This window comes from Notolabrus celidotus, chromosome 15 (assembly GCF_009762535.1).
Source record: "Notolabrus celidotus isolate fNotCel1 chromosome 15, fNotCel1.pri, whole genome shotgun sequence".
In the NCBI taxonomy this organism is placed as follows: domain Eukaryota; kingdom Metazoa; phylum Chordata; class Actinopteri; order Labriformes; family Labridae; genus Notolabrus; species Notolabrus celidotus.
In genome coordinates this window covers 28,223,978-28,238,933 of record NC_048286.1, presented here as the reverse complement: position 1 = coordinate 28,238,933, position 14,956 = coordinate 28,223,978, and the positions used below count along the sequence as shown (strand labels likewise).

General features: G+C 40.8%; 1 protein-coding gene across 1 annotated transcript in view; it reads right to left on the bottom strand.

The window, feature by feature from the left end:
* Positions 1 to 377: 377 nt before the first annotated feature.
* rem2 (RAS (RAD and GEM)-like GTP binding 2) overlaps positions 378 to 14,956 on the bottom strand; it is a 51,267-nt gene continuing 36,688 nt past the window's right edge. The window contains exon 5 of the mRNA XM_034703404.1: positions 378 to 1,154. Within this exon, the coding sequence (XP_034559295.1) occupies positions 826 to 1,154 (329 nt within the window). The 3' untranslated portion in view covers positions 378 to 825. The remainder of the gene's footprint in view (positions 1,155 to 14,956) is intronic.

The window sequence follows — 14,956 nt, the reverse complement described above, 5'->3', positions numbered from 1 at the left end:
AAGAATATATTGATGAATCCCACATTTGTGCTTCAAACGTGCGTACGCTCAGTTTAAGCACGTATTCATGCGACGCACTGTTAGTGAATGAGGCTCAATGTCCCTCTGGAGTTTTCACTTCCTGTTTCATTCTCAGTCTGATAGCAGCTAACACGTGTCAGATTCTTGGCACTAATAAACAGGTGCGTTAGCTAGGGAGTTTTACATGTTAACATTATCAGTTCTCTAATTAAATAAGATTATAAAATGTGTTTTTTGCCTTAAAGTGTGGCACTATGTCCATTTGGAAATGTTACTCCCAATTGCCTTTCAGTACTTAGGTGTTTTAGGCTATGCAACCTCGGACAGAGTGATAACACCTTTGTTCTTTGTATTAGCATTTCATCTTCTCACCTGAGCATGTCCCCATTGGAAAATAGCTGCTGTTTGAAACTAATTAATTTTCTCTCTGCTGCTCTGATCAGGAAATCAGTCCTCACAGCTTAACCCAAGCAGCTCACGTCTTTATCTGTGTCTCTGTTCTTTCAAACCTGTCCTCCGTCTCTCCCAAATTGGTTTCAGTGATGGGAGGAAGATAAAGGCTCGCCGTTGTGGTGGATTCAACTTCTTTCTCTCCCCTTTCTCCTCCTTTGACCTTTATCCACCTTTGCTGAAATTTTTCACCATCTCTTTATTGTCCCCACATTTTTATCATCTTCTCCAGTCCACTGTCTGTTACTTCTCCCTCTCCTGCTGCTCCATCTTTCACACTTCCTCTATCCTTCAGTTTGGTGTGTGTGTGCATGTGTAGGAGTTTGTCTCTCCGCCCATGTGTATTCATATGGGTCACAGTGCACTGAGGTCGTGGCAGGAGCGGGACTTCTGGCGGAGGATCTTGCTTCCTCGGTGGCGGCTCATCTCCCGATAGCGGCCCCGATCTCGATCCCGGTCTCGACCGTACGAACGTGGCACCAGCCCAGCCAGAAACCTTTTTGCACGGCTGGTCAGGCTCTCTCTGCGGGCTGCTCCGGGGTCACCATCAGTCCAACCGGGTCCCACGCACTCGCCCCTTGCAGTCCGAACTGCAGCCTCCAACAGCTCGTTAGTTCCATGGTCGAGGGAGGCGGAGAGCTCCAAGTAGACGCAGTCGAACATCATGGCGCTGGACTGGGCCTCTGGTGAAAGAGAGAGAGAAGAAAAAGCGTTTGAGAAAAAAAGTTTGAATAATTGCAGCTTCACGCACACTGGCAGATGCAAATAGCAATTAAAGGCATCAGTTTGAAATTGAAGAACATAAGATCATAAAAACCAGCAACCATCTGCAGTCTCTTTACGACCCAGCAGCTGTGTGATGTGCATCTTCACAACATCTCAGCTCACTCGCAGCTGTTTGTAAGACTCCATCAGACTCTTGAACGCTACTTTGTCTCCTCTTCTGCACCAAAGGGTGACAAATGGACTCAATCTAAAGCATCTCACTTAGGAGGACAGAAAAACTTCTCTGTTAAAGCACTTTTGGGATCTTGTATAGTCATGGCAGTGAAAGAAAAAAAGATGCTTGAACTTTGTGGGAGAATGTGATTTATTAGATAGTATACCATTGGCATCAATAAGCCTGGCCTTAATATGAAGACTCTTTAATAACTTTGTATACTGTGTGATGGCTATCACATCAAAGATAACCATTAAAGATTATTTTTATTCTGTTTTTGTTGGTGTTATACCTTAACAGACTTTTCTTTATCATCTATAGCAGGGATTCCCAAAGTGGGGGTCGGGAGAAACCAATGGGGGGGTCTTGAGATGTCTTCCAGATTTTTATTTTTTAAGTAATCTAAAATTGCCTATTTTATACATTAAAATGTAAAGTGTAAAAATATAGACAAAAATAATACTTAGATTTGACAAAACCATGCAAATAAAAAAAGTTGAACTTGTTTTCTGCCTTTCTTTGTTGCCAGATGAGGGTCATTTAACAGCTAGCATCAGAGCAGTAGGTTAATTCATAACAGCCATGAAGGACAGCCACATGTTCATGTAGTTTGAAGCAACATTTAACCACTTGGAGGGACAGTGGAGGTCGTGAGTCTTCTGTACCTATATTTTGGGGGTCACCGGCTGAAAGGTTTGGTAACCCCTGATCTCAAGTTTGCCATATAGTCACAGAGATAAATCTGTTTACATACTGTATGACAGAGAAACTTCCATCCTTAGATAAACAGAGTTAAAAAAAAAAGAAAGTTACTGAAGTGATCAAAGACTTTGGAAGACAGTGTTGAAGCAAACTCTGAGTTAAAGGCATAGTTCAGGTTTTTTGAAGTGGGTTTGTATGAAGTACCTGTCAATAGCAAGTGTATTACCTACTGGGGGATCCTGCTTACCTCAGCCTCATTGTTGAGAAAGCAGCAGGAGAACTGGCACAGAAGATAGGCAATCAACTGCTGCAGACTGAGCCAACTCTACCATGTAATGCAGCTGATTTTAAGAAACTCCAACTCAACACTGATGTCGATATGTGTACACTCTATTTGGAACAAACAAACTACACGTAAGAAGACCGTCCAATAATATGTTTTGGGACTCTGAATAAATACACAGTAGTAAGTAAATGTTGACCCATTCCTCCTAAAAATATAAAATTGTGTAATGTCTGGTATCTGAAGGGGAAAAAAACAGACACATGCATTTTTAAGAAGGTTCTAGTTGTGGAACCAGTAGAAAATATGGACGTAGTATAAGTGACGTCACCCATCTGTTTCTGAAGCGCTGTTTTGAGGCCAATTGTCAGCGGCAGCCATATTGCTGCCGTAAAGCGATTGTGACGTAAAGAGGCGGGCTTTGAGCCTCCTAGCCAACAGCTACAGTGTTCCCGCCTGTCAATCAAGTCAGCTGTGCCTCTCATTGGAAGACTCGTAATCTCAATATCTTCGAAATTGCCACGTTATGAAAAAATTCACCCCCCTTACAGTGCTATCCAGACTACACTTGTCTTTTGTACCAGGCTGTAAACATGTTTATTTCTGCTGTAAAGATCGTCTTTTTTGAATTGGTGTGTATGTGGTTTCCGGTACTTCCGGAGTCAGCCTCAAGTGGATCCTCGGTGAACTGCAGTTTTTAGCACTTCCGCATTGGACTCATATTTTTAGACCGGAGGTTGCTGCTTGTGTGGAACATACTGTCAAACATAAAATTGTGCTTAAGTACAGCATCAATTTTTTTCAATGCCTCCCTGATGGTGTGAGACACTTTGATTTAGGACCCATGACACACATGAAGTCAACAAAAATCACAATCAATATAAATAATCATAATATCAGATATGGGTATTTTCATATGGATCCTTTAATAGCCCCACACATGCACAGGTATTTACTAAATTAAACACAACAAACACCATTTCATTGACAAAGCCAAGAAAAACTGGAATGAGAGATAGCTGTGAGGCATGAGAAGAAGGTATGAGCTAAGAATAAGCTATTCATGCATTTAGATGTTTCTAAAATTAACATCCTTTTGTGTTCCTCTTGCCAATCTGTCCAATCACCAGTCATAACTGAACACACAGCTCCAGACACAGTGCAGGCAGGATGGGGTTAATGTTGCCTCAAGCTGAGCTGTATGAGCTCAAATCACTTGGCTGAGGCTCAAATGTGAAAATGGTTTCTCTCTCAGTGTGACTCTCCTGGATGAGGACAGGTGACTCAGCGTGATGTTGACAAGCTTCAGTACCTCAGCTGAAAGGCCCTGTTTGTTCCTGGTCAAACAGACCTGTGTGTGATAAGGAAGGTTGACAGATACGGATCATTTTGTAGCAAACGGCCTTCGTTCTCGGCTTTAACAGCTTTTTCTGCTCGACTCTCTCCCCCAGTTTTGTATTGCTTCTCTGTTCAGGGACATAATCTAAGAGCTCTTGAGTGGCAGAAAAGGCTTTTAAGGTGTATTATTGGTCTTCATCATAGCTGAATAAAACTCAGAATGCAGGAATTTGAAATTACTCTCTAGTTCTGGCCTCAGGAAGAGGACGCTGCAGCAGGTAGCTTTTTGTAGACAGCAAGATGGACGGAAGGACTCTTTTTAAACAATGACCTTGATTCTGTTTATTAATCTATCATTTCAAGTCCGCAATTACATTCTCCAAGTACTGATAAATAATGCCTGAGAGTAAAAACACAGAACAAAAGGGAAGCAAATGAAACAAGATAAGCGCTCTACAATATCAGTACAGAGCAATTAAAACAAGAGCCTGAACAGTGATTCTAATCAGAACTCACCAAAAACCATTGAGGAGACGAAACGTGTGTACCCTGTACTGATAGGAAACAATAAGATGTTGTTGTTTTTAAAGTTTCAAACTATTAATTGCAATTTAATCACAGATCTGTTTCTAATTTGGATTCACATTTATGTCGTAGGCCAGTGTGCAGCCTCTGTGGGACTTACTATTTACAGTGAAACTGAGACTGTTGGGGTCTCTTCTTTGGACACATATGCCAGTAGATACTTTCTATCACACAAATTTATTACGGTTTGAAAGTCTGGAGGGGTAGATGCGTGTTTTGATCTTAACACACTTAAATTATATCACTCAGACTTGCTTGTGTAACGTCTCATGTATTTTCTTCCCACTTGGTCTAAACAAACATTAAGAGATATTCTTGTTGCTAAATGTGTTTCAAATATTTTAAAGGATTGAAATATTTTGCAAATAATAATAATAATACATTTTATTTGGGGCCCCTTTCAAATCACCCAATGTCACCTTACAGATAATAAAAACATTCACCATTAAAACATCATGAAAACAAACAAACAAACAAACAAACAAAAAGTAATAAATACATTTTTTTTTAAAAAGTCAACGTTTTGTACCAAAATATTGACTTTGTGAAACAACTAAGTAATGAGCCAGACCTGCTTTGGTTCCCTTAAGCCAGTGATTGTCAACCCACTGTGGAAAACTAGTGTGCCGTGACAGATCGTCAGGTGTGCCGTGGGACATTTTCCAATTTCACTTAATTAGTCCCCAAAAAATATTATTGATATACTGCAAATAATTTGCCATGTAGTGCGTCTGTGCCTGCAGTGTAGTGACTGGCGGAGTAATTCAATACTCGTCCATGTACTGACCTGTGCTACCCACCCACTGGGTGTCAATAAAGTGCACTAATGACCTTGTTTATTTAAGACAACAGAATTAATGATGCGCGCGCGAGAGGTGTATGTGACAAGACGTAGGCGTATGGATCAATATTCAAATAGGAAAAATGAAAACTCCAAACTGGGCCCTGGACTAAATTCTAACCTGGATGAAGAGCGTAATATGGGTGGTGGAAAAGGCAACTTTTATGAAAGAACTACAAACGGTGTCTGTGAGAGCTCTCAAAGCTAGCTACTTAGTCTCTGAACTCGTAGCCAAATCAAAAAGCCACACACTGTGGAAGAGACATTAATATTACCAGCAAAAGCCATTGTAAATGAGATGCTTTGTCCTGACGCAGTTCAAGTAGTAGCCAAAGTCCCCCTCTCAGATAAATAGATTCATAAATTGAGAGACTAAATGTGTCATTTTGTAACACTTTGGGTTGGTGGTGTGATTCTGGATTTTTTTAATGTAAGAAATGTGCCCTGTCTCAAAAAAGGTTGAAAACACTGCCTTAAGCTATAACAACCTGCTCACTGTGTATTACCCCTGCATGGAGTGGTTAAAGTTTGCTCATTTTAAGTAAATGGATCTGTCAACCTCCAAATGAAGACCATGCAATAGAACTGAAGGTACAGTACGATCATGCATTAACTAACCTGAGCCTGAAGATGATTTACTTAATACTAACACCTCATTACATGCAGTCTAACGCTCAATATTCTGCATTAAGGTTATTACTTTGCAAGCTATCAGTCTTTTTCTTTCACAGCAGGAATGTAGAAGGAGCAGCAGTGTGTCTCAGGTACCATGGAAAAAAAAAAAAAAAACTAGATTTGATTTGGATGTAATAATCTGGCCTCACAGCAGCTGTCGACTCACAGCGGTGTCACCTAATAGTGAGCGAGGTAAGAGTAGAGGAAAAAAGACAAATCCCAAACCAGATCAGCGGGGCTTATCCTAATACCTACCACCGCTGATTGGATTGAACGGAGTCTTTATAACCTCTTGGAGGAGAGTTGGAGAAATTAAATTGGAAGGGAGACCAAAACAAGACAGGAGACAACAGGAAGGGAAATAAGACGAGGCACCAAGCAGGTCAGAAGGAACAAGCAGATCAACAAAAAAAGCCAGGAGAAGAGGCAATAAAAAAACAAGACAGGAGAGAAAACAACGAGAATCAACAGAGAAATGAAACTAAAAGTCAGGAAGACAGGAAGAGAAAAAGAGAATGAATGAGTTGGGGAAAATATAAGATGCTGTAGGGGAAAGGGGACACAGCTAGAGGACAGTAAGCAATAACAAGAGATGAGGAGAAGAGAGAAGTAGACAGGAGAAGGATAAAATCAAGGAGAGTTTGAAGTCATAATGAGGGAAAGCAAAGAAAGTAGAGATGAAGAGATGAAACACAGAGATTGAAGAGAGGCTGGGAAAAGAAACCAGAACAACAGAGGAGGAAATAAAAAAAGATTGGGAATAATAAGCTCAGTTAAAGTCGAGGGAAGACAAAGAGAGGCAGGGACACAGGGAAACAAAAGCTGCAAGCTAAGGACATGAGAAGGATGAAATAAGCAAAAAGAAAAGAGGAAAGAAAGAAAGAGAAAACTGAGACATGATGAAGCCTGAAGTGAGTGAACAGATCCAAAGCAAACCAAGATTCCACAAGTTTGAGTCTCAGTTTCACTGTAAATAGTAAGTTACATAGAGGCCTCACTCTGGCTTACTTCAGTTCGAGAACTAACAAAAACTAAAAGTTTTCCTGAGACTTACTCGCCATTAACATGTCTCATAATTGCAGGAGCAATAACACCAGGATGTTGGTTTGGCTCAGTGGTTAAATGTACAGAGGCTATAGTCCTTGGAGTCCCTGCAGGTTCCTAACTGGCCTGTAACCCTGTGCAGCATGTCATCCCCACACACTGTCCTTACCATTAAATAGAGGAAAAAAAAGGCCTGAAAAACAACATTTGGAAAAAAAATCAATTAACACCACGATGCAAATTTGGTAAGGTAAAATGTGCGAATGTTTAGTACAGCTGTTAAAATGTGGTCATCAAATATAGAGAATATAGTCCTCAGACTCAACTTCTGTTCTGGACTCCATGCTTTCCTATATATCATCCCCCACTCTTTTCTTGCAACATGTCAGATCTTTCTTCAGCTCTCCTATTAAAGCAAAGCAAAAAAAGCCTCAGGAATAAACTGAAAAATACAGGAACATGTGAGCTTTGTCAGGTCTGTCTACAAGAGGAGTAGAAAACATTATTAGCTTGTTTGTTGTAGAAGGTCGGATCAATCATTTATGGTGCATTTCAGGAAGTCCTGTCTGGTTTTCGGGACCCAGTCTCATGCTGATTTGTCTCTCAAAGTGAACATGTTTGATCTAGGCTGGATTGTGAGCTGCACTTGATACAGACATTTGTTTACAGGAATAAAGTTTTCATAGGAATACTGCAGGATGTCATTACTGTTTTTGCTCTCCATACAGACTGTTTTTTCTTGCATATATTAAAGCTAGCTACCTCCCTAAAGCTTCCTACCCCCTTGTCAGCACACTAACTGTGCACTGACAAGGAGGTAGGAAACAAGTGAAGGAGAAGAGACTAAGTGAGAGAGGCATTTTGATGAACAGCGAAAACATGTGAGTCACTAAGAGAGAGGAAGGTGATGCTGAGAGGAGACGACAGGCAGGATGGGTGATGAAATGAACGAGGGGGATGGAGGAAGGAGACAGAAGGAGACAGACAAGGAGACAGACAGAGTGTCGACTAAGCAAACTGAGCCGGAGTACATATAAATGAAAACCCCAAATAGTAGAGCCACACCACAGCCTAACTGAGCTAAAGATAAATATGTCCTCAGTGTGACAGCTGTAGACTTTGAGAAGCAGACAGATGACATGGCAGCTCCCCAAAGTGAAGACAAAACATTTAGAGTGCCTCCCACTGACTGGCTGCAGTGTAGGTGATACAACCCGTCTCCTCCTTGTAAACAGACGAGACATGGATCAAAATGAGTTCAAGTGACGGAGATAGTTCTTGTCATAGTTAAAGTTCAAGCATTCACTGTTATGAGAAATTTCATTAAGTGCTGAAAAACAAAGAGTATATACATGATTGACAGGCCTGCTGACAAATATGGGGTTTGACAAACACTAGCACAAGTGTGATTAAGCCCCATTCACAAGTATCTTCCTGCCAGGTTTTCACCAATTAGCACGATTAGACGTTACTCCATATAAAGGCATAAGACTGCAGTGACGTGTGCAGACACAGAAGTCACACAGGATTGGACTGGAATGGTTGTTCCAAAATGAAGCTCAGCTGAAGATCAAGCAGGAAGAGTTCCCTTATTAGTTCATCATTCATATCCCCCTGTCTATCTCCTCCCCCTTTTCTTATCACCTGATCAAAAGCATTTATTCTTTAAAGTGTTCACTAATCAGGCTTTGCCTATCTGTTAACCAATCATCCTGCTGCTGCCGAGCTTTAAATCTGATCTCCCCTCTGCTCCCTCAGTGGTTGATGTAAAAGAAGTAAACAGGTACATAGAACAGGGGTTCCCAAACTTTGCCATGCCATGACTATGTTGCCCTAGTTTACATATCTGAACTAGAACATTTTGCCAGCTACACTTGCATGAAAATATCTGTTTATGGAGATAACTGAATTAGCTTTGTGTGGTTGTGGATGCTAAAGGGGGGGAATTAGGGATGTGCATTTTAAGTATTCTCTGTGATCGATTTTTGGGCATAGTCTTATAAAGTGAAGGCTCATAATACTAACAGAAAAGTGCTGCCGGGAGCACAACCAGGTCATAATCAGTCCGGTGGCAGACAAGCTCAGACGGCTCTGATGTGGCTGGTCTGCAAACATAGCATATTAGCAAAAATGCGTGTTTTGAGTGATTTCTTAACAATCAATTAATCGATACTCGGTTAATTGTTTACATCCCAAGGTGGAATATATTCTGGCTACATCAGGCAAACTCTACAATGCAGAGTCTAGTTGTCCCAGTTCAGGGGCTGAATTTGCAGTGCATTAAAGGCTGTCCCATTGGAAGGCTCCTCCAAATGCAGCTGAAAAACTTTTCTCAACCAAGAAGGATGCATCCGATGCATCCTCTGAAGTCCAGCTGCCATTCCTTGGGTGCCTATTCAAACAAGATGGCTGACTCTAAAATGGCAGAGTAATACACTGTTGACTTATAGCGTCTGTATAACTCAGTAATGAGCTGTACAAATGTCAAAAAAGACAGAGGCCTTCAAACGTGACATTATCTTTAAAATGACAGTGATGATTGTTAAGTTATGTGATGCTACCCATTGCTAAGTTACACCAGTGTGAGGGAGGTAACAGCTGACGACGCGAACAGGGAATCCTCCCTAGATCCGACTGTCTCAATCCAGTTTAGACTGCACAGGCTACATTCATCTTAATATGCAGTCAAACCTGAAGGAAAAGAGCCACACTATGGCCTTAATGAGCAAAACCAAGCATGTCCTCAGTGTTGGGGTGTGAGTTGCTGTGTGGGTTAAGGGTGGAGACAGAGAAATGTAGCAGAGGGGGGAAGGTGAGAGATAGCAGAATAAAAGTGTCACCGTACATGCCATAAATAGACTTTATAACTCCAGGGAGCCACAGGTCCTTTAGCCTGCGTTTCTCTGTCTGTCAGGCTCGCATATCAGCAGGAAAACATGCTGTCTATTCAGAGAGAACACAGCAACCTCCTTGTCAGCCCCTGCAGGAGCAGAGAGGGGGCATTTCCATATCGCTGACCACATCTCTGCTCCGGGGTTCTTCTTTTTTTTATTATATGAAAGGGAAATATGCTGAGTATAGGCATCTCTCATTATACATTCTTCACCTCCCTCCCCCTCCTCTCTCCTCTTTCCACTCTCGTTATTAAGTTCAAACCAGAGCTGTGACCGAACCCGAGTCGACAGGATGTGCAGGCAACAATGTGCACACATTTCACACTTGCTGCCTCTGTTTAACTTGCAAAACAAAACAAACCATTTTTGACCCAAAGCTGTGAGTACTTCAACATAACAAACACAGACACTCACACACACACACTTCTTTACACTGACTGGATTATTTCTCTTTTACTCATCCTCTCCATTGACTGCAATCACATCGTAGATGCCAAAAATAAAATGACCCGTTGGAGGATTAGGCCCCAAAACCCAAAGGATTAGAGAAAAAAACGAAGATGCTTGTTTTGTATTCATTGTTTGAGGACCCACTGATGAGTATTTAAGGTACCACTGATGATTATTATTCTTTTAATATATCTAAAATCTTCCATTTGAAAATGGCTTTTCAAAATAAGCATAAATGCATCCACAAACATACTGCCTTTTTTTTTTTTTGCAATACATCAATTTGTTTTTGTCTTTCAAGATGATTGTCAAATAAAAGCCATAGACGGCTTTGTGAGCCTAAAAGTACATGCAAATAACACAAAGCTGCACCACTTCATTTTGGACCTCATGTCAGTTTCTGCATTGGACAAACTGCTTGCAACATGCTACAATGAAACAGTACAGCTATTAAAGCAATGGATAAGGAAAAGTTTTTTTTGCAAGCTCACTTCCTTGTTGCAGGTGTAAATTTTCTTGTGCCTAGAACTCTGAATTATAAAGAGACTCAGACTTAACCTGCTCTAATGTTAAGAGTCATAAGCTAACTCTTGTTGTGGCTCGACTTGACTCTCTATATGTCAAATCAAAGCTGTCTCCCTGAAGCGATTAAAACTGTAGCGTGAACGCTTTATTGCTTCATTAGCGTTTGTCCATCACTGGCTTTTAAAGCTGTTAACAGCTAGCTTGTTATCAACCTTGAAGCGTCCACAGCGAATCAGTGATTCATGTCTGTGACTCCTCCTTTAGGCTATACATACAATACCTCCTGAGGAAAATATCTGAGTGTCTCGATGGGGTGAGCTTATCTTTAATTTTCAGACAAGGACCTAAAATGAACGACATGTGTATTCATGTGGAGACATTTTTACTTATCCACTAATTACAGGAATTTTATCAGGAGAGAGGACAACAATGGACCCAACAAAGACATAATTTGAAACCAGCAAGTTGCCAGTACTCTAAATGAAATTGAGACTCACTTTAGAATGACATTTCTCTATCTGCATACTTTGAACACCTCTCAAATATGACATATCGACTGATTAACACTCGTACAGATGGTGTTGAATTCAGAAGTGTGGTGTATATTTATGTTCACAGGTTGTAATGAGTAGCAGAGCTGACACGATAAATTCCTCAGAGTTTCAATTCAATTCGACTTTGCATTATTTGTGGATTATATCTGGATGGGTATATTTTAAGGTGACAACCAAATTTCTCTTTCATTTTGACTCTGCTCTTTTTTGTAATGCCAGCACATTTGTCTAGTCTAGCTAAAGGGCTAGGAGTGACGAGTAGTAACATTAGTAGTAACGGTAGGTCTAACCATGGACTGAATAAAAAGATGGACAACACGGCTGCTCCACAAAGGTGAAGCTAAACAGTTTGGAGCTCCCCTTGCAGACTGGTTGCAGTGTAGATCATAAAGCCAGCTTCCTGCATGTTTTCAAATGGGACATGGGTCAAAGTTCAAAATAAAAAAACACAGAGCTTTCCTCAAACATGGTTTCATTCATTAGCGTTGGCTTTTACGATGCTCTATTTATTTTACTGAGCAGTTTAGTTTTACGGAGTTGTTGGATGGTAACGGAGGGGTATAATGTTAAGATTGACAGCTCCGTTGACAAATGAAGCTGCTGCAGTTCTGGGAACAAGATTAACAGAGTGCTGTCAGACATCTCAACACTTTGTATTGGTTGAAACTGTATTGCAGCAGCAGACATTGTTAAGATTTGTCATCAAGGCACCTCATGGCTCCTAGATTTATTCGACATGCAGAAACTGAGGAGTGATGAGACAATAACTTTAAGCTGCTGGTTGCTCGGCAGGTGTTAGTGAAGGCAGCAGTGGCAGAGAAGAGAGAGCAACTGGAAATCGTGCATCCTAAATAGACCCCAAATGTTGAGGGTATGTATGTAGAGTGATTGTGAGAATGACAATCAGCTTTAGTTGCTTTCCTGAGCTAGCTTGGAGGCATCAATCCATTAAAGGAGGGACTTCAAGAGGAGCAGTGATGAGAAGAAGTGAACACTAACAGACCAGTTATTGAAGTTGAGTGTCTACCTCTGACTGACTCAAGAAGTTGTTGTGATGTATTCTCTGCCGCCATGAGGGCTAGGGATAGGGATAGCTAATAATCACTGTTTTATCGTGGTGAAATGTTCAAGTTTGGTTTAGCAGGAAGAGCATGATGTCAATACTGTGGCTCCACCAGCTGATCTCTACTGTGCAGGGTATAGTTATTAATGACATCACCAGTGTAACAGTGTCAGTGAATGTTATGAGGGGTATTTTGGTTTCACTCTAGCATAATGAGATAAGGAGGAGAGGCCGCCTTCATCTATTCATACAGTGAGTGGGTTTCAGTCCGTTGCGCATCAGAAAACCAGAAGAAAGAAAGAAAGAACGAAAGAAAGAAAGAGCTTTCAGTAAAGCACAGTAGAGCCGCAGAGATAACTGTAGGATCTCATTTCACATTACAGGAAGTCACTTGACTCTGGAGACATCAAAATGCTTTAAAAGGAAAAGCTGAGTCAAGTGACGGTTAAAATCACTGTGACAGATTCTTGTAAGGAGTCATAACACAGGCTGTAATTGCATCTCAAAGTTAAATTCACCTTTGGTCACTGACAACTTCTACACACTGAACAATTTACCTTTAAAGCCTCCCTAGAGGTGTAGGCAGGTAATTTCTGAGTTTCCATTTAAGGGCAGAACAAAAATGAGCTGGGACAGATCGTCTCTCATTAAACGGCTATAGAGAAACCTCTTTAATACCGGCAGGGAGAGATATGGAGACATATTGTGCCCATTTAATGAGGATAAGGCTACCTCCCTGATGGATGGAATCACCCGCACATTGATGTAACACTCCCTATATAGCCTGTCTTTGTGAAAATATCTTCAATCTAAAAGACTACGAAATCAAAGAAGCTCTTTCAAGGACAAAAAACAAGCCCTGCTTTCCCCCTACACACACATATACTCAATGCCTTTCACATATCTCCTCATACTGAGACTCTCTGTCAATACACACACTGCTGCCATACATTCGTCCTTCCCTCTGTCACTCCCCTTCTCTTTGCTCCTCTTATCTCAGCCCTGGCTTTAAAACATCAGGCAGAGAAGTTGGAGAGATGAAGCTGTGCATCTGCTTGTTTGCATCTGTGTATGTGCATGTATGGCGACTACAAACATACATAAAGATAGCAAGAGCAGATGTGGCCTGGAGGAGGGAGATAATCCAGACAAACAGACAGATACGTCCCATCTGGAGGGGGGGGAAAAACAGAACATGGGATGCACAGGGACAGATGAAACCCTTCCATAGGAGTAGAAAGAAAGGGAGGCAATATAGGAATATATGAGTCTGAATTTGCACACGTCAGAGGATACATTTAAAATAAATGTGTGCTGTGACGACTGGGAATGTGCAGGAACAACCGTGACGTTTTGAATTTATACACCGTTTAGACCGTGAACACAAGTTCAAATCAAGGCCATACTGTGCAAACTGTCAGTCCCTCCTCCCTTTAATGGCAGTCACTCTGCACCCACTGTATATCTGAAACATTAATGAATTCACACAAAGGGACAGCCTGCCAGTGATGCATATAACATTCCCACATTAAGTCCAGAAAATTACAGCCGGTCTGTGCTTCGTTCAGAGGATTGCTAAATCGATTCAGTACAAAGTGTGTTTCTTCTTCAGTCCATTCGTTTCGCCAAGACCTGTCTCCAATGTTGAATGCCAAAGTAGTAAAAGACCAAAGTTAGCTCTTAGATTTACATGATTTATTCATCTTGCATTCAAATTGTTTGTTTGTTGCATTAAATCATTTTAATATTCCAAAACAAATGATCCCTTAGTATAACATTTGTTGGAATTAAACATTAAATACAACTTTCAAACAAATTTCACACATGACTCTTGATAAGAAGTGAGTACAAAATGCAAAATAATCAACAAAATTAAGTCTTTATTCTCATCACTGTATAAAGAGGAGAACTATGGCAGCAGCTTTGGCTTTGACTCATCTGAAAGAGTTTTTACTTTGTGGGAACACCATGTATTTTTCAGATATATTCAATAATCTAATGGCAGATTTGTGTTGGATCAGGTCTTTTCATCATGTAATTTGTACTTCTAAAAACATATATATAGTTTTGAGGATCTAAATTTGATGGGGCATTTCAATCAAACCCACATACTGCATGTAAACTGCTGGTGCTGATGTCAGTGGTACCCGCAGCAGTAATCCTGTACACACTGTGCCAACATTTCATTGGGCCTCTTACATTTACTTGAAAATAAAACTGTGTCAATGGCAGATCCAGTCTTGTGATGCTCTTGCTATTTATTCAGAATTAATCACTGTTGTTAGGAGGTACCATGAAACATGGTGGGCTGATATAAAAGTCAGAGATCACCAAAGAGTCTCATTTAAATCCCAGAGGTCCAACTTTAAAACTTTTTTATTACTAACTTGTACTCTTTTTATACCCTTTTTACTCCACTATAAAACCAAGCACAGTCTTTCTTTACAGCCAACCTCTCTGCAGGCCCACTCCTGCAGGGAGGTACCTTCCCGACAAAATACCGTCCTGTTATGTTTTAAGGATAAATGAACAGATTCATCCCTGCCCTGCTTTTGACCATCTGGCTGCTGATGACATTATAATGCATATTA